The sequence below is a fragment of the Ceratotherium simum genome, chromosome 26 (genome assembly GCF_057802395.1).
Source record: "Ceratotherium simum simum isolate JZ-2026a chromosome 26, ASM5780239v1, whole genome shotgun sequence".
Taxonomy (NCBI): domain Eukaryota; kingdom Metazoa; phylum Chordata; class Mammalia; order Perissodactyla; family Rhinocerotidae; genus Ceratotherium; species Ceratotherium simum.
Window position 1 is genome coordinate 18,656,659 of NC_141925.1, and position 20,786 is coordinate 18,677,444.

Genomic DNA, 20,786 nt, shown 5'->3' on the forward strand with positions numbered 1-20,786 from the left:
TCTCCTTCTGTAGTATTTTCCGCCATACATCTATTGTAGCCAGCTGGGCATTACAGCTACTCTTGCTCGTCTGTTCCCTCAGAGGATAGCGAGCATTCTGAGAATAGAGATTGCCCCATCCATTTCTGCACTCCCAGCATCTAGCACAGCACCTACCTACAAACAGCAAAGACAACAGTAGCTGCAACGTGAGCACGTCTAGGGGTTGGACAGTGGCCAGCACTTTATATACTTCCTTTCAGTGACTTGATCACAGCCCGGCAAGACAGGCATTGTGGTTTCCATTTTGGAGATGGGGAGGCTGGGACTCTGGAAGGTTCAATGATATGCTAAGTCTTGAAGCCTGTAATTGGCAAGGCTGAGACTTGAACTGGGGTCTGAGCTCCTGGGAGAGGAAGCTCTTGCCCCTCTGCTGTGTCGCTGCTCAACTACAGGCACATGGAAAATGTTGCACAGATGAGTGAGTAGGTGTGACAGTGCTTGGAGAAATAAAGCACCACACGGGTGTAAGGGAGTATTCTGTTGTTGCAAATAGTTAATGCAAAGGGACTGGGGCCATGAGTGTCGTGTAGTTCATGGGTGAGTGCAGTTCTCACCCCACCATTCTCCTTGTTCAAATATAAACTGAGCCATGCAAGGACAGGCCCAAGTCTTAATATTTCTCAGGCCTGGAAGCAGACCAATTCACTCATTATTTAAAATTTTTTTGCAAAAAATTTACAGACAAGTATGTGAATTGAGACTAGAATGCCATTTTGCTACAGGTCCTGAGATGGCAGTCATCCCTCTGTCAGCCAAAGGGATGATGGGGAGTGGGGGGTGGGGCTCTGTCCAGCCTCAGAAGTGGATGGAGAATGTATTGGAAGAGAGATACCCGTCCACACTGTCATTGATAAAGTCCTTGAGGTTCAAGACAGGCATGATTCTCTGGACGCCCTGCCCACCTGGCTGCTCAGTGATGCTCTGTGGGATCACACTTTGTGAGTGCGTGTTTGTGTTTGCACACGTGCACACACAGAAGGTCTCTGCTCCCTCCTCCACTCCTGCTAGTGTCCCACAATCAAACCTGTGTGCTGTCCTCATACACACCCAGAAATGAACTTCTGGGGCCAGCTCTGCCTGCACCTGTGGTTGCTGCCTTAGGATGGGATGGTGAAGAGGGCAGGACATGTGGGTGGTGGCTTCCATGTTACTGGAGAGACCTTCCTAGCCCCTCGCCCCTCCTGGGCCTCCCTGAGCTAATAATCACAGGGACAGTGGCACCAAGTCCTTAGACCTCCCCCTTTTTATTTTTTTTGTGAGGAAGATCGGCCCTGAGCTAACATCTGCCAATCCTCCTCTTTTTGCTGAGGAAGACCGGCTCTGGGCTAACATACGCGCCCATCTTCCTCCACTTTATATGGGACGCCGCCACAGCATGGGTTGCCAAGCTGTGCGTTGGTGTGCGCCTGGGATCCGAACTGGCAAACCCCGGGCCGCCGCAGTGGAGCACACGTACTTAACCGCTTGCACCACCGGGCCGGCCCCCTTAGACCCCTTTTTAAGTTTTTGTCCAATGGTTTTCAGCACATTGGTCTCTTGACAAATCGAGGAGCTGTGAATTGTCTTTCTGCAAGTTGACTTGGGGCAAATTAGCCTAGAACCTGGAGCCTCCCATTGGCTTCCATCAATGCTGGGGGGCCTCCGCACACACTTGTGGCATGATTCAGCTCATCTGCTGGGCTCGGTGGCTGAGCACATCCTGCCTGGCCCAGAAGGGACCATCCACCTACCGTCTCTGACTGTCCGTAGACCTGGTGGAGCAGAACCCCTGTCTGTCTTCTCCACTGCTCTTGCTCTTCGGGCAGCAGGGCCTCCCCGCCAGCACAGCTGTGCTCCAGGGTGGGGAACCTGAGACTTAGGGGAAGGCAAGGTGTCAACAGAGCCTCGGGTCAGGCCTTGGACCCTCTGCCCCACGCCCAGGGTGCTAAGAGCTCACAGTGTTGTCATCCAGATCCTTCACCCTTCTGCTTCCTCACTTTCTTATTTGCCTTCTGGGCAACTTACTGATGGTCAAGGCCATCAGGTGAGTGGAAGTCACTCACTTCCTGTCAGTCCCTGTTAACTCTTCTGGCAGAGGGTGGGTGGTGGTGGTGAGGCTACTGGGTTAAATCAAGGAGGTTCACATTAAATTTGGATATTGATGTAACAAGAGGGTGAAAAATGTGTTTATCAGACCTTGTCTTAAGAAGCATTCTATGTGGCTAAGAGAGATATTTTCATAAACCATAAAGGGGTGAGGGATAAGGCCCCAGGGACATGCTAGGATGGCAATAGAACTATACTGCCTTCTCTGGAGAGTGGGGTTATGTGAACTGAAGGGCTTTTGTGTTCCTGAGGGGAGAATGCAAGTTAGGGGTTGGAAATGAATTGCTCAGGACATCAAGGAAGGTTGGGCTGAGTGTAGGAAGAGGGAGGAGGAGGGACATAAGTAACAGCCCCGAGGGAAGAAAATTTGGAGAGAACAGAAAAGTCTGCTGTAAACATTTGCAGCAGTTTGCTAGGTACATTGTGTGATGTAAATCCTATCCGTATTTTCACCACGAAATTTTCCATAAACAATACAGAAACAAGCACAAAATAATGATGGATCCCCTGGAGGAAATGGGAGAAGTGATTGAGGTCTGAGTAGTGCTGGCATGGGGATGGGCCGGGCCAGCTCTTGAGAATGAAGGAGGTGGCAGATGTCTGGTTCACCTTTCCACCCTTGTCACCCTCTCCTGGTACATAGAGTCAGGAGTGATGGACAGGAGGGCTGGTCTCATTGAAGGTGTCCTCCTCATTCTTCTGAATCTTTATCCAAGCAGATAACGTGGGCAGAGTCTCTGATGGAGTCATTAGTTATGCCCTGGGTAGATTTTTACTGGGTTTGGACGAAGGTGATCATCTGAGGAATGTTGCAAAAAGTGGCTGTAATGTGAACTTTGAAATATAGATGGAAACAGAATCCAGCGAGATTGAGGCTTCATGAATAAAATCAAGTTGTGTTTCAGAGTTAGCTTTGTAAGGTCAGTCGTTGAACTCCTTGGTATTTTAACTCATGTCTAAAACACGCTAGCTCTGATTCTTTTTTTTTTTGGAATGTGTTTCCCTTTATTTATTTTCCTGTGCACTTCTATTTATGCTTTATTTTTGAGCCAATACATGTTTAATTATTTTTTTTAAATTTTTTGTTTATTGCAGTAACATTGTATAAATTTCAGGTGTGCATCATTATACTTCTATTTCTGCATGGATTACATCATGTTCACCACCCAAATACTAATTACAACCCGTCACCACACACATGTGCCAAATTATCCCTTTCGCCCTCCTCCCTCCCCCCTTCCCCTCTGGTAACCACCAATCCAATTTCTCTGATTCTTGAAGTAGCTATTTCAATTTCATAGTCTCTAAAAGATGCATAAATGCCCATAAGGTTCAAAGAGCAGATTTCAGTTCAGCTAAAAATTAATCCACAAACACAGCAAAATGCAAAAATAAAACCATAGTAAGATAACACTACACATCCATCAGATTAGCAAAAATTTAAAACTCTGACAATAACAAATATTGCCAAGGATGCAGAACAATGGCAATTCTCCTACCCTGCTGGTGGAGAAGTATTGGTTCAATACTTTGGAAAATAGGGTGGTAGGGTGCAGTGTTAATGTGACCTAGCAATTTCTCTCCCGGAAAAACTCTACAAAAATGTGTGCTTAGATGTCCCAGGGTGCATATGCAAGAATTCAGTGCAGCATTAATCAGCAATAGCCCAAACTGTAAACTACCCAAATGTCTATTAATGGTAGAACTGATAAAAAATGTAGTATTTTCATAAAATGGAATATTATACAGCAATGAAAATTAATTATAGCAATATGCAGAAACATGGACACATCTTAGAAACAGAATGTTGAAAAAAGAAGGCAGGTGTTACAGAATGATGTGATTACATAAAGCTCAAAAGTAAGTAAAATAGAATAATTTGTTTAGGGATAGTTCCTGACAAGGTTAACTGCAAGAGAAGGTAAGGAATGAAACGCTATAAAAATAAAGGTACTGGATTCCTTTAGGGGAGATAGAAAGGCATGAGGATGTCTCTGGGATGCTGGCAATATTCTATTTTTGTGACTTGGGTGATTAGTTATATAGGTGTTTTATTTTCAATAATTAATTAATCTGTAAATTTGTCATATATTTTTCTGTATGTTTATTATTTCACAATAAAAATGTTTAAAAAAGAATAAACCCACAATGATGCAAGCCTCACTGAGTGTTTCACTCAGATTTCTGAGTCCCAATTTAATGAACTAATTAGACTGATAATCCTGATAATTATCAACACCACTTACCACATGCACACACACACGTGTGCACACCCCCCCCACACACACTACCCTCAAAGAATCAGAGCTAAAAACAGGCAGACCACAGTGCATTGGATTCCTTAAAATCCTACCCAAAGATGGTTATTACCAGCCACAGCCACTTCTGCCATACCTGGTTAAATTCTGCTGCAGAATCATTCGAAAAACAGATGGTGCAGCAAGGCACTGGGTGATGGGGTATTTGAAGAGCATCTAGAAAGTGAAGAGAGAAGGAATTTTATTTTTATAGTTAATATTAAAAATATCAGCCAATTATTAGCATTTTAATTCTGATCCCTCCTCTAGGAAAGCCCATTTATTCATTTGTTAAGTCTTTAAATATATATATATATATATATATATAGAGAGAGAGAGAGAGAGAGAGAGAGAGAGAAAGAGAGAGAGCATGAATTTTCTACATGGCATTTGTCAGGTACTGCTGGGGGACAAAAGAAGAGTAAGATAAAGTCCAACTCTTATGGAGAGTAGGTACTAATAGAGCAGATAAAACAGGACTCAAATGATAAGGCAGAAGTTGGGAGATGTCATAAGACAGATTTGAAGAAAGTTCTGAGAGAACATAGCAGAGGGAAACATTCCTTCTGAAGAGCTGGTCCAGGAGCATCAATGGAACAGGTGGCGTTTAGTTGGGGCATTTAACAAATGGCTACAATGTCTACAGGCAAGGGATGGGGGAGTTTCTTGAAGATAGAAGGAATAGTTTCAGGAGCTGAAGAAACATTGAAGCAAACTTAAATAATATGATTTATTTAGACACATAGGAGAGGAAAAAGAAGTAAATTTAAGAAGATTGGGGGTTTGGAGCAGATTATTTAGGGTCTAAAATGTCTGGTTTTCAACATTGTTTAGCTAGAGATGAGAGTCCTTGAGAATTTCGGATCAGGGTGGAGATATGCTGGGAGAACCAGGAACACTAAAGGGAAGAGAATGTGGGTTTGGGGGCCTGCCTGGCCTGAATTCAAATTTTGTTCTTCATTTCTCTGCAACTCTGTTTCCTCATCTGTAAAGTGGGAATATCCACATCTCCCATATAGAACCATGATGGGCACTTAGGAGAGGTCTGCCTCCACCCTCTGTCCCTCTCTTTCTGAGTCTAAATCTCTGGATTCTACTTCTGTAACATCTAACATTCATGTTCTCTCTCTCTCTCTCTTTTTTTTTGTGAGGAAGATAAGCCCTGAGCTAACATCCATGCTAATCCTCCTCTTTTTGCTGAGGAAGACTGGCTCTGAGCTAACATCTATTGCCAATCCTTCTCCTTTTTTTCCCCAAAGCCCCAGTAGATAGTTGTATGTCATAGTTGCACATCCTTCTAGTTGCTGTATGTGGGACGCCACCTCAGCATGGCTGGAGAAGCGGTGCATCAGCGCGTGCCGGGGATCTGAACCTGGGCCGCCAGTAGTGGAGAGCGTGCACTTAATCGCTGAGCCACGGGGCCAGCCCCACATATTCTCTTTTTAAAAAAATTTAGATCTATCCTCACCCGTAGTCTCACTGCTCCACCCACAAAGGGTACCTCTCCATGCCCTGGTTCTACTCCACTCCAGCCATGTAGGTGTCTACAACTCCAACCGGGCCTAGAGCATTGGATCTGTGACCTGGTGACAGACAACTGACTTAAACTGGGCCACTCAGCTTCTAGTTGGTCTGCCCTGGTCATCTGGAAAGGGAGAATATCAACCTAGGAAAGCTGTGGCCGCCATGTTTGCCTCAGCGCATGTCCAGAAGCAAAAGTATGTCAGCAGATAGAAAGAAGGGAGCAGATAGAGAAAAGCAGGGAGGAGACGCAGAAGCTGCCTCGATTCCCGGTGTCTTTCTGGTTCCTGTTCCAGACCCTTGTCAGGCTCAGCCTCTACTCCTCTCTTCCAGCATCATGGCATGTCCCAATGTCCTCCCTCCGTATGTTCCTTTTGCCATTAAGCTACTTTGAAGTGAGTTTCTGGTACTTGCACCCATGGGAGTGTTGCTTCGTACATAAGGATCAGAGATAGTGGGTGTTAGGGGTCTTGCCCAGTGCCTGGTGCTTACTAAGTCCTCACCAAATGTTGGCTCTGGTTGTTATTGTCTAAGTTGTAATTTATGACTCATCTTGGTGCTTTGCAGTTTTGGTAGGGGTGTGGAGCAGGGAACAGGGGCTCTTGCAACAGATGTGGCAAGAAAGTCCAAGTTGAGGGGGTGGGCAGAAAGGAAACGGAGGGGAAGTTTTGTTTTGTGAATTTGAATTGTAAATTTTTAATTTAACATTTTTTGTTTTAGTCAATATCTCCCATCTTTCATAAGAGGGACTCAATAAATTAAAATTAAACCAAATTAAAATTTTATTATCAAAAATTCACAAAAGTAATAAGTGGAAAATAAATCAAAATAACTAAACTTTCTTTTTTTTTTTTTTGAGGAAGACCAGCTCTGAGCTAACATCTATTGCCAATCCTCCTCCTTCCCCCCACCCGCCAAAGCCCCAGTAGATAGTTGTATGTCATAGCTGCACATCCTTCTAGTTGCCGTATGTGGGACACGGCCTCAGCATGGCCGGAGAAGCAGTGCATTGGTGCACACCCAGATCCGAACCCGGGCTGCCAGCAGCGCAGCATGCGCACTTAACCACTAAGCCACGGGGCCAGCCCGTAAATAACTAAACTTTCAAATGCTGTTTTTTTTTTTTTTAAATTTGTAGAATTAATACTTTGAAATAATTCAAGCTTAAAACACACTAGCACTGCTGGGACACCCCGTGTAGTGGAGGGAGAATTAGACCTGGAAGGGTGGGAGGCAGGGAGGTGGGTTCAGTGTTGTTTGTGCAGCTTTAAGCCTCAGGGACTGGTAGAATGTGGACAGTAAATAATGACGGAGAGGCGGGTATTGATATGGGGGCAGGAAGGAGAAATGGGAAGTGCAGTTTGAGGTGCTGCAGGGACGATCAGATGGACTTGACCCACCAGATCAACATGGGAGAATTCACATGGAGAGAGAAGACTAGACCCAAGGTGCCGTTTTGAGAGCCACCTGAATTGATGTGCTTGCTGGAGAAATGGACGTGGAGGAGATTGCTTAGGAGGGAGAGGAATGGTGAGAGCAGACCCTCGGAGGACTGCAATGTTCCAGAGTAAGCTGGGTGAAGAGGAAGTGGCTGCAGCAAGTGGAGAATGTTCTATGGAGAAGTTTGATATTAAGGGAGGAAAGACAGGTTGGTCCCATCTGTACCAGGATGAAGGGAAGGTATTTTTAGGATGGGAAACTTTGAACATGTTTATAGACTAAGGGAGTAGAGTTAATGAAAAGTGAGAGATTGAAAATATGGGAGAAAAGATTTAATAGATTAAAGTCTAATAGAGAGGGCCTCCTAACAGAAGGGCAGGGAAAAGAACAGAGTCCCCATTGGTTGTGGGGAGGTGGGTGAACTTTGAGAGATGGAAGGGCAAGTCTGCCTCTGAGCAAGGGTGCGAGTGGAGAGGCAAGGAGAATTTTCAGGTGAAGGGAAGTACGCTGAAGAAGTTCATGCAGGTGACCTCAATTATCATCATGATGCTTGCATAGCGATAACAGCTACTGCTACCGCTTATTGAGTATTTTCTATGTGCCAGCCTCAGGGCTAAGCACTTTACACACTTTGCCTGTATCATCTCATCAATATTCCCAACAATTTGATGAGGTAGTAACTATTAACCAAAACTCCCATTTTATAGATAAGGAAACTGAGGCTCAGAGTGGCAAGTAAACCACTGATAAATGTCAAACATGGGATAAGAAACTGGATCTGTCATATTCCAAGGGCTCTGTTTGTAAACACTTCATTAAATTGAGTAGCCACACACACACACACACACACACACACACACACACACACGCCAGCTGCCTGGCCCTGGTGGAGCCAGGAGAGCTGAGCTTGTTCTGGTTGCTTTAATTTCTCAAAATGCATATTCTGGGTCCCAAGTCCACAAAATTTGATCCATAGGTCTGGGGAAGGGCTTGGAAATGTGTGTTTTCTTCAAGGTTACATCCTGATGTGATTCTGATACAATGATTGATTCAGTTCTTCACACTTTGAGAAACCCAGAACCAGGGTTATATTATGCTCACTGACTTCTTTGCTAAATAAAATATTTCTCAGCAAGGTCCAGCTTTTGAGCTTGAAACATGAGTTTCTTCTGGGAGTTTGTTGATTCTGGAAAGTTTGTCTTCTTACCTGGACAATGACGTTGGGGTCAAACTGGGGCAGATGATGGACAAAGACTGTAGACCCTGCTGTCCATGGTTCAATCAGGGACCCCACAAGAGCCAGAATCCAGCCTGGGTCCGATATGCACCAGAAGACATCAGACGCCTTCACCTGCAGTAATTTCCTGCTAACTCCAAAACACAGTGGCCTCAGCTATGTGATCATGGGAGGATGGGATCACGGGATGGGGACTCTGGTTTTCAGGGGCAACCCATTTGTCTCACTTTCGGTTCCTGTGGTTTGTGTGAGGATCCAGACCCACTCCCATGCCAGATCCCCAGAGTATGCCAAATCATATTTCCTGGTCACATGCAACTTAAGCTGGTTCAATCATAATAATTCTTAAGGCTTCTGCTGGGAATGCTGGGACAAAGTCTGTTGTTCTCCCGGGATGGAATCTGTTATTAATATAGTCCTGGGTGATGCTGGCAGGACTATCCATTGTGGGATAATAAGGGATGAGCCCTTCTGAGAACAATATCAAAACACAGCAGAAACAGAGCTGATGGATGGAGAGACAAAAACGTAATCCAGAGGCTATCCTGCTATGTCTGAAGCCAAAACCTGGAGGGCCCTGCTTCATGATCCAATACAGTCCCTTATTCACTCTTTGGCTTAGTGATTTAGACTGGGCTTTCTGTCATTTGCAATGGAGAGAGACAGAGACAGAGACTTAATTAATACTCTATCTTGGCGAATGACTGGAAACAATCAACCAAAAGGCAATAATTGGAAGGTGGACTGGAGAGGGTTTCTCATTTCTCTACCCTACTCTCACTGTTTCTGAGGGACCTCTGTGTGCATAAGTCCTTGAGAAAACACAACTTAGCCGACTACGGCTTTGAGGAGCTTTTCTATTAGTAGGGAAGGACTTGGATAAGCCATCCACACTCCCTCATCTCATCTCTCTTAGGATTGTGGCTCACTCACCGGAAATTACTAGCTAGGAAGACTTCTCTTCTGAGCTTTAGACCCAACTACCCACTGACCATCTCCTCTGTGGTTTCTCTCAGGCACCTCTCCCGGAGCTGATCCTAATCTCTCCTGCCCCCCTTGGACTAATTCTCTCTCCTCCAGTGTTTTCTGTATTTCATTGAATGTCATTACTGTCCATGAAACTGTCTAAGCTCAAAATCTGGGAGTCAACCTTGACTTCCTACCTCTTATCTCCCACATCTAGTGAGAAGATCCTGTCTATTCTATCTCCTAAGTCTCAAATGTATTAACTTCTTTCATGTCTCTGGCACCTTGTCCAAGCCACTGCCATCCTGGATTATTCAAAGACTCTCTTACTGGTCTTTCTAACCCCAATTTAACTTTTTCCAGTCCATTCTCCATCTTGCAGGCACAGTGAATCTTCTCAAAATACAGATCTGATCAGGTCTCTCACTTACTAAAAGTCTTTCAATACCTCCCCCTTGTTTTCCTAATAAACTCCAAACTCTACACCAAGGCCCACAAGACCCTGCGTGATCCGGGCCCCACTCACTTTCCCGAATCCTTCCACCTGTCCCTCACCCGACACCCTGAGCACCAGCTATTCCCAAGTCTCTGTGGTTCCATGAATGCTACTTTTTGTATCTTTGTGCCTTTGCGCTTATTTCTCAGGCTGCACAGAATCCTCCCCTTCTTTCCACCCCCGTTCCGCCAGGGTTTTGCTACTCAGTTGTTATCATTAGTGCAGATACCTAATGTCCACAAGAAGCCTTCTCTGCCCCAGTCTGGTTAATAAGTTAGAAAATATATAGAACTTGGTTTAGTCTAATTATTACTAGCTGGGGGAGGGGCAGGGCAGAGAAGATGTTTGGTTTAAAATTGATTAAATGATTAACCCAAGGCTACAGCTTCAGCCTCTCTGATTGTTTGTTCTAGGTTAGGGGCAGGGGCTTGGTGTGGCTTGGTTCCAGGTGGGATTTTCCCTAAGAGCTCATGATTGAAAAACTCCAAGTCTGATTTGTCCATAATGGGAGAAAAGAGAGGACCCATCACCTCAGGTCACATTGCTAGAACATTCTGTCTTTTCCCACCAAACCCTGGAACCACTGACAGGGACACAATGGCTTGTCATTTGTGTGGTTTGCAGAATGCCTGCTGCCTCCACCCTCATTTCCTCCACACCTCCTGTGAAGGTGCTCAGGCAGGACCCAAATGTGCCCCATGTGTCATCCAGAGGCCTCTGTCAGCAAACATTTAGGATTCCCAGCCTTCACCCTGTAGGCCCTCGGGGGTCCGAACCAAAGAGAGCAGAAGGGAGAAACAGGATGGAGTCAGTTCTACTCAGAGCTCCTTTCCCAATACACATACACACACACAGGCACCCACACCACCCCAGATCTGTGGCCCAGCCTCTAAGTTGGTGTCCTCTTTCCTACCATGCAGGGAAGCAGGATCGTAAGGCAAGTCCATGACTGTGTTTTGCCATCTTGGGCAAGCCCGTGGTCCCACTGGTGAAGAAGATGGCCATTGGGTCCATTGTCTTTGACTTAATACAGGTGTGATCTGGGGATGCTGATCTGCAAAGGGATTCAAAACAAAAGGAGAGAAGTCATATTTCCTGTTTTTCCTCCTCTAGGGAAGCAAAAGAAACAATATGAGGCTTGGGGATGAAAACTGGGGGTTTGCAACACTGGAGGAAAGACTGGTTCTCCCAGTGTTAGGCATCAAATGGAGTTTATGAGTGCCTTGGAAAAGAGGACTGCCGCTTCTTCATTGAAAAAATGGGGAAAATACAGTGGATTATTCTTTAATTGAACAAACACTGAAATACTACTGACTATGTTTCAGACAATGCTCTAAATGATTTACAAATAAGAACCCATTCAGTCTTCAGAGCAACCCTGAGAGCGGAGTACTGCTCTTATCACGCCCTTTTGTGGATGAGGAAATGGAGGCTCAGAGAGGATAGGTAACTTGCCTGAGGACATACAGCCAGCAAGTGGCAGAGCCAGGGTTCAAACTCAGACAGTCTGATCCATGGACTGTGCTTTCTTTTTTGTTTGTTTGTTTTGTTTTTGTGAGGAAGATCAGCCCTGAGCTAACATCCATGCTAATCCTCCTCTTTTTGCTGAGGAAGACCGGCTCTGAGCTAACATCCATTGCCTATCCTCCTCCTTTTTTTCCCCAAAGCCCCAGTAGATAGTTGTACATCATAGTTGCACATCCTTCTAGTTGCTGTATGTGGGACGCGGCCTCAGCATGGCTGGAGAAGGGGTGTGTCGGTGCGCGCCGGGACTCCGAACCCGGGCCACCAGCAGCAGAGCGCATGCACTCAACCGCTAAGCCATGGGGCCTGCCCTGGACTGTGCTCTTTATCACACCACTAAGGTTGTTTTTTTACACAGACTAGCTTTACAGGAATTTAACTCCATAACTGGTGATGAGGGGTGGGGAAGAGAAAGTCAGGGAGAGTGAGTGAAAGAAACACATCCATGCATCTGCCCTGGCGTGAGCTTGAGATGTCAGGTAGAACCTGCATTTACTGCAGTCGGCCTGGAGTCCTGGGCGCTTCTCCTAGACCAGGAGTCTCTTGGGACTTCTGTGATGGTAAATCCCAGCTTCCTATGGTGTTCAGTCAAAGAACTGCAAATCATCCCAGTGCTGGAGGAAACAACAGCTCTACTGGTCTTGCTGAGAAGGCAAGACCATACTGACTGGGCAATTTAAGGGATTTTTAAAACGTAATCTTTATTTAACTATTTCATCTAATTCTCTGAGTTCAGAATCTAGAATAAGATGTGAATTCACTGTAATGTTTACCTTTTGGGGTTGAAGTAAAGAGCTTTAAAACTGAGGCGTTGGGCCGGCGCCATGGCTTAGCGGTTAAGTGCGTGCGCTCCGGTGCTGGCGGCCCGGGTTCGCTCCCCGGCGTGCACCAACGCACCGCTTCTCCGGCCACGCTGAGGCCGCGTCCCACATACAGCAACTAGAAAGATGTGCAGCTATGATGTACAACTATCTACTGGGGCTTTGGGGGAAAAAATAAATAAATAAAAAATTAAAAAAAAAAAAAAAAAAAAACTGAGGCGTTGCCTCAGGAAAGCAGACCCAGTGTGGTTTGTGTGTGTGATATGAAAAGTGCTTGGAAGGCTCACAGATTCAGAGTTTTGGTGGCGGAAGTGGTCTTCCTAACTCCTAACCTCCAACACTTCCCTAACTTTCCCTGCAATATCCCTAAGGGCACCCAGCCCCAGGGAGATGGAAAGTGTTTGCTCCCAAATCTTCCTGCCAGCCACAGCCTCAATTTTCCTTGCAGTTTCCAGTTTCACCTTAAAAATTCATTTTAATCTTTCATCCAACTTCTACATATATTTATTTCTTATATAAAAATAATATTTTAGATTTCCCACCTACAAGGAAAATGTAACACAATAACCCTCTGACTTTACACACCTCCTTTGCACAATCCCAGGGTGATTACACTTCAGTGAGAGAAGCACAGAAATTCAATTTCCTTATATTACAGATAAAGCAACCACAGGCAAGAGAGGAGAAGGAACCAGCCCAGGGTCACATAGCAAGGCAGTGGCATAGCCGGGAAGAGAAGTTTTCTGGCCTTAGACCTGGTGAGCTTCCTACCACTGGCTGCTTGTCTACCAGCACTTGGGAGTGGAGGGCCTTCTCCCGCCATTCCTCAGAAAGCACATTCATCAGACCAGAAACTCACTCAATCAGTGATCGGAAGTCCAGCCACCCTTTACGGCTGTGATCAGACACCAGCAACTTGATTTTCAGGGTGGGACACTCAGAAGCCACAGAGTCCACCTCTGGGGCAAGGGTATCAGTGGTTACGATGCCCTTGGCTTTAGACACTTGTAGTCGGTAGAGAATGTCCTTGGCCTTCAGTAGGGTGGTCCCTGGCATGAAGACAATCCCTGGGGATGAGAAAGGAACAGTTTGTTTCAGTTTCTCTTTCACAACCATGGTTCAGGCCTGGCTTATCTGCATAAAAATCCCCTAACCTCCTACTTGCAAAGTACAGTCTGCAGACCAGCAGCATCAGCACCAACTGATCCACAGAATCTCACGCCTCACCTCAAATCTACTGAATCAGATCTGCATTTTAACAGGATGCCCAAGTGATTCCCATGCACGTTAAAGTGTGAAAGTGCTGCCCTAACCTTTCCTACACTAGATGGATCCAGCTGGTAGACAGATGGACCCTACTTTACACAATTTCACATGGGGTCTGGGAATACAGGTGCAAGTAGGACAGTGTCCCTGACATCAGGACTAGCACATCCCCATCCCTGTCTTTCTCCTCTCACTTCCCTCTCTGTCAGTTCCCTCTTGTCATCTTGAATCTCTTCTCTTTCCTTCATTCCTCATATCCAAATTTAATCCTTTGAACTTTCCTCCCTTCCTTTCCATCTTCCATCACCAACAATTAGGTCAAGCCTTTGTGTGCTCCTATTGGATTCTAATCTCTCTGCCAGATACCCTTCCCTGAATCTTCCTACCACCCATCTTTCATATTATTACCTGCTTAAGTTCCACAGAGCACTGACTTTTCCCCACCACACTTCTTCTCTGCACTAACACCTGTGCCTTCTCTCTAGGAAAGCACCACACTCTCCATCCTGATATTGAAGGTGCTGCCCACTCTCCACCTTTCTCTCCCACAACTCTAATCTCTATTTCAAAATGGCCTTTCCTCATCTAGGCTACTCCTGACTCTAAGCCTTTGCATGTGCAACGTCCATTCATGGAATTCCCTTCCTTTGCTTCTACTCCTCCGTAATTCAGCTCATCCCAGGGTGCTTTGCTCATGTCTTAGATTTTCCATGGGCTTTCTCTTAGATCTACAGATGACACGGTTTCTCTATGCTCCCTCTGTCGTTGCTACAAGTTCTTGATTCCACATGACCTTGATGGATTAACCAACTATTTTATTTGTGAGAGAATATGAGTGAGAGAGAGAGAGAGACAGAGAGAAATATGAGCAGGAGCATGATGGATTGTTGTATGAGCATGCATAGAATAACTGAAGTGATTAAAATAATCCATGAATCCCAGACTGGTTCTAAATTATATAGCTAAATGAATAGATAGGTATTTAAAAGGGGAAGGGAAATCTCTAAAGAAAAATGCTAACTAATAAATGTATGCTAACTAATAAATGTAGAGGGAATGATATAAATAGAAAATCCTCATATAAAACCACCATAATAATAGTCAATTCAGTCAAGAATCATCAATGGATACTCAAACCATAGGGTGAAAGACTGTTGGGGAAAGAGATATACACACAATCTCATAAATATTAGACCACAGATTACTTATTAATTACAAGGGGGAAAGGTGCCTTTACAAAGGTAGATACCACCTTACTAGAGTGATAAAACAATATCACTGGTCGTGGGACAAACCAACTCATATACCCCCTGATGTGATGCACTGAGCAAGACACAACATCACGCATCTACTACTCCCGCTAAAAATGTTTAACCTGAATATAATCATAAAGGAAGAGTCAGAAATACAAATTCTGAGGGACATTCTGTAAAACAACTGGCTTAGATACTTCAAAAATATCACTGTCATGCAGGAAAGGCTAGGGAACCATTCTAGATTAGAGACTGAGGAGAAATGACAACTAAATGCAATGCATGATCCTTGGTTAGATTTTGGATTTACAGAAAAAACGGCTATAAAGGACATTATTGGGACAATTAAGGAATTTTGACTATGGATGTGTATCAGGTAACTATATTTTATCAATGTTAGACTTCTGTTATGATCACTATGTTGTGGTTACGTGAGGGGAATGTCTTGGATCTTAGTAGACACATACTCCAGTGTTTATGGGTATTTTTCTGGTATTTATGGATATCACAATGTCTGCAACTAATTCTTAAATGATTCAGTGGAGAAGGGGGGCTTAAATATGCCAAAATGTTAACAATTAATGGATATTTTAAAAAGTAGTAATGTCTGAGACTGTGCAAGAGAAAGTGTGTGTATGTGTGTGTGTGTGTGTGTGTGAATGGGAGAGAATTACGACATTGCATTTGAGAGTGGATGAGTGTGAGGGAGAGAATGAGTGACAAAGAATAAAAGAATACATGAGGGAGTCTGAGAAAGAGAAAGACAGTGAAGAAGAAAGAACGTAGGGGAAGAGACAGCACCTAATATTCCAGGACCAATTGACTCTAGGCCAGCCCTAAGTTCTACTGGGGTCTCTCCGAGCCACTGACCTGTTCGGATGCAGCCCACAGTCACCAGCCACCACTCAGGCACTCGAGGCAGAATCAAGGCTAGATGGTCTCCCTGCTGCAGGCCACAAGTCTGCGTGAAGACGTTGGCTGCACGGCGGGTTAAGTCTGTCATCTCTCTGAAACTCCACTTCACTTCATCTCCTTGGTTATTCACCCACCACAGGGCTGGGTTTGGACCTCTCTTGCCCTCCTGGTCAAGATCATACACCATGTGTTACTTCCTGCTTCAAAGGAAAAGGGCACTTATTTGGCCAATCCATTGCCATAGTCATATTCCAGTGTGAGCACAGCTCAAGCACTGAGACTCCATTTTAAAGCATTTAAAGAGCCAAGAGAAGTTAGCAGTGGGTGTGATGCAGCCGAGTTCTTCTGGCCTACTGTAGCCACCTCCTCTCAAGTCACATAAAACCATGAATAGCCTTCATGTCTCCTATTGAAGACTTAAAGCTCCATTCCCCCATGTGTCTGTCTTAGTTCCATATAGACAGTGGGTTCCCCTCTATGCCTCAGTTTTCTCATCTATGAAATAGCAACAATAATACTACCTAGAAGGTAGTGAAGTTTAAATGAGTTATTTAAATGAATAAAGTGTATATAACAGTGCCTGGCCCAAGTAGGTGCTCAATAAAAATTACTATTGTTATTATTGCTATACAATAAAATAAAAGAGGCTAATTTAGTTCCTGAATATTTGGGGGAATTTATTTTTAAATAAATTACTTCTAGAGGTGAAATCAGCAAGAAGGCAGACTAGCAAGCTCCAGGCCCTCGTTCCTTCAGAGAAACATCAAATAAACAACAGACCAAAATGGTTTTGTGGGAGCTCTTGAAATAGTCAAGGATCTGCAGCAACCAACAAATGCCCAAAAAATAAGAGCCATACTCAAAATGGTAGGACATTTTGCGATGTTTTTGCCTACTCTTGCACCACCCCCTCTCTGATGTGGTGCAGCACAATCAGGAGGAAGCCACCCAATTCCCAGCCCATCCTTGGGACAGAAGGAAAAGAGTGGAACTTGTTTGCAACTTTTGGGCTTGCCTGGGGGCTGCCTGAGGGACTGGTTTCTGTCTCATCTGACTTGGTGCTCAGATGGGAAGGGTGGCATAGTTTGAATATCAGGTTGAAGGTCTCTGGAAGCAGTGGCAGATGCCAGGGTATGTGAAGACTGCAGACTTGTGGCCACTTAGGGGCAAGAAACTGCAGGCAGAAGAATACAATAGAACATCTAAGGCCCCAAGAAGAAGCAAGGATGAGACTTTTACGGAAATTAAGGTATATAAGATCAGCCATGTGCACAGGAAAATTGGAAAAAAGAACACGCACAGGCCCAGGAAAGAAACATGCCAGAAAAGACCTGAGAAGGCCTTAAGTATTCACACTGAGAAAATTACTGAAGGTCTTCCCCTGCATGGAGCCAATCTGCAAAGACTGAGAGAGGTGGCTGCTTTTTTCAAATGCCCAATTTTCAACAAAAGATCACAAGGCCTACAAAGAAACAAGAAAATATGGCCCATTCAAAGGAACAAAATAAATCTCCAGAAACTGACCTAAAGAAACACAGGCTTCAGTTACTAGACAAAGACTTTTAGACAACCATCTTATGTATGCTGAAAGACCTAAAGGAAAACACCAACAAAGAACTAAAGCAAATCAGAAAAATGATATATGAACAAAATGAGATGATGAACAAAGAGATGGAAATTACAAAAAAGAACCAAACAGAAATTCTGGATCTGAAAAATACAATAACTGAATCAAAAACCTTACTAGAGCAGTACCAGAGCAGACTCAAATAGGTGAAAGAAAGGATTAGTAAACTTGAAGACAGTTCATTTGAAATTATTAAGTTTGAGGAGATAAAAGAAAAAAACATGAAGAAAAGTGAATAGAGCCTAAGGGATGTATGGAACAGTACTAAGTAGACAAATATACATATTATGGGAGTCCTAGAAGAAGAAAAGAGAGAAAAAAAGGAACAGAGCGTATTTGAAGAAATAATGGCTGAAAACTCCCCAAATTTGAGTAAAGACATGGATATACACATACAAGAGGCTCAATGAACTCTAAGTAGGAAGACTCAAAGAGATCCACACAGAGACACATTATAGTCAAATGACAAAAGCCAAAGAGAGACTCTTGACAGCAGAAATAGAAAAGTGACTCATCATGTATAAGAAACACTTAATAAGATTAACATTGGATTGCAGGACAGAAGGCAGTGGGATGATATATTTAAAGTGCTGAGGTGGAAAAAATCTGTTAACCAAGAATTCTATATCCAGCAAAATTATCCTTTGAAAATGAGGGAGAAATTAGGACATTCCCAGATAACCAAATTGAAGGAGTTCATTTCCACTCAATTTTCTCTGTAATAAATGCTAAAAGGAGTCCTCAAGTTGAAATGAAAGGACAGTACAGAGTAACTCAAATGTGAAAATAGGAAGTTCTTTAATAAAAGCAAATACATGGACAAATATAAAAACCAGTATTATTGTAATTTTTATGCATAACTCTGCTTTTTATACTTTCACAAAATTTAAAAGACAAAACCATAAAAAATAATTATAAATCTATGTTAATGGGTACACAATATATAAAGATGTAACATGTGACATAAATAACATGAAGTGGAGAGGTGAGATGGAACTGGAAAGGAATAGATTTTTGTATGTGGATGAAGTTAAGTTGTTAGTAGTTTAAATTAGATTGTTACAATTTTAGGATATTATATGTAATATACACAATAAACAGAATATACAAAAGGAAATGAGAAAAGCATCAAAACATATTACTACAAAAAATCAACCAAGCACAAAGGAAGGCAGTAAAAGAGGGAATAAGGGACAAAAAAAAGCTATGACATCAGGAAAATAATTAACTATATGGCAACAGTAAGTTCTTCCCTACCAGTAACTACTTTAAATGTAAGTGGACTAAATTTCCCAATTAAAAGACAAATATTGGCAGAATTGATTAAAAACAGGATCAAATTGTATACTGCCTACAAAATGATAGAATATGATAAAACCAATAAAAAAACTCTCAAATTTTCTTGCAGTAAAAATGCTTACAATATAATATCAATTTTAAAAAGCAAAACAATATTTACATTATAATCCAAATTTATATTAGTAATATTCATTCATTCATTCAATATTTCCAACTTCTCAATGTTTCTAAGGCCAAATGTTTTTAGAGACCATTATATTCTTAGACCTGAAGGATACGATGGTGAACAATACACACATATACACACATGGTTTTAAATATTTATGGCCAATTTTTGTTTTCTTGTTTAAATCAACTTTCTATTTTCCCCATGTTTTCTATAATGAGCATGCCTTTTTTAAAGATTTCCTTTTTTTTTTATTCCCAAAACATATTTAGAGTAAAAATTCAGGCAGTGCAAAAGCTTACGGACAGAAAAGTTTCTTATAGACAGAAACATTTCTTCAAATTTCTCATCACATTTTCACTCCCTAAATATTAATACTGATAATTGTTTGGTGTATAATCTTCCAGGAGTTTTTTTTCACATATGTACAAACATGATCCTACTACCTTTGACTCAGATGATTGGAACAAAAGAATGTATCTCATTTGAGATAAGATTAATAAATATGTATATACATATATATGTATTCATATCTATGAAAAAAATCAGTGCTATGAAAAAATTCTTGCCCAACAGATTAAAGAATATTAGCAAGTGTAAATGACTGGTGTGCACTGCTTATATAAGGGGAGCAGAGCATGGAATGTTCCTGTAGGAGTTTAAAAAATGATGGAAGAGCCGGCGTATCAAGGTAGAAAACAAGTGTTGTTGCTCAGAATTCAGACAGTATTTTAGCCCTTAACTTTCACAGCTCGAAGAAGATATTGCTTAAGCAGTTATGGATTTTTGTGCTAAGGATTAATCTGATAACATGATATTAAGAGAAGGGTGGAATAAAAAATACAACCCTTAAAGTGGATTTGAACTTTAAAGTTTTATGCAGTGAGGTTTGAAGCCAAGGGAAATTGAGAAATCATTTTAAAAGATGAAATGCTGGGTAAGCAACTCAGCAATAAAAAGAAATGACCAACTAATACACAAAGCAACACGGATGAATCTCAAAAACATTATGCTGAGTCGCTGAATAAAAGAAACCAGACACAAAAGGGGGTCTCGTGTATTATTTCACTTCTGTGAAACCTAGGAGAGAGAAATATAATTTCTAGTGACAGCAGAGTGGTTGCCTAGGGCTCAGGGTGGGGATGGGTGAGGATTGACCGGGAAAGGACAAAAGGAAACTTTTGAGGTCATAAAAATGTTCTAAAACTCATTAAACTTTACACTTAAAATGTGCGCATTTTATTTTATGTAAGTTATACATCAATATAGTTGATTTAAATAAACAGAAACCTACACGGCTACTCCCTGCTAATCTCTAACTAAAATATGCTTTCAAAAAGGAAAATTGGAAAGGCTTATCAATTACTTAGGTGATTTATGAGTGAGAAGATTCTTTCCGAATATTAAAACACACAAGAGTTTATTGTCTATAGAAAGGGTTTGCCTCAGTATTAATTAAAATGAAATATAAGTTGAAATTTAATGATTTCTTTTTTTTGAAATTTAATGATTTCTGTAAATTAATGATAGAATATGATAGACTAAAAAAATCTAAATCCTAATTGACGTAGATAAAACACTTTCCCCAACGGTGATATAATTCATATTAACTTCCATTGCATTTGGAACGTTTACCAATCTCAAGAAATTTCAGAAATTTAAAATAGAGCATGTTTTCTGACCACAATGGAATTAAGCTAGAAATCATTAACAATAAGACAATGAGAAACCCACCCCAACTATCTGGAAACTAATCAATATACTTCTGTATAATCTATGGGTCAGAGAAGAATCAAAAAGGCAATTGGAAAATATTTTGAACTGAATGATA

At 42.5% G+C, this 20,786-nt stretch overlaps 1 protein-coding gene across 2 annotated transcripts in view; it reads right to left on the reverse strand.

Moving 5' to 3' along the window:
- LOC106800136 (acyl-CoA synthetase medium chain family member 1) overlaps positions 1–20,786 on the reverse strand; it is a 42,502-nt gene that overhangs the window by 16,151 nt on the left and 5,565 nt on the right. The window contains exons 1-8 of one of the 2 annotated variants that reach the window (XM_087417107.1): positions 15,819–16,142; positions 13,289–13,496; positions 11,024–11,138; positions 9,579–9,602; positions 9,498–9,515; positions 8,593–8,730; positions 4,522–4,601; positions 1,773–1,896 (exon numbers count right to left, since the gene is read on the reverse strand). In XM_087417107.1, the coding sequence (XP_087273233.1) occupies positions 1,773–1,896; positions 4,522–4,601; positions 8,593–8,730; positions 9,498–9,515; positions 9,579–9,602; positions 11,024–11,138; positions 13,289–13,496; positions 15,819–16,050 (939 nt within the window). In that variant the 5' untranslated portion in view covers positions 16,051–16,142. Of the gene's footprint in view, positions 1–1,772; positions 1,897–4,521; positions 4,602–8,592; positions 8,753–9,497; positions 9,516–9,578; positions 9,603–10,997; positions 11,139–13,288; positions 13,497–15,818; positions 16,143–20,786 lie in introns of those variants that run through there. The other variant, XM_087417106.1, reaches the window with a different exon arrangement.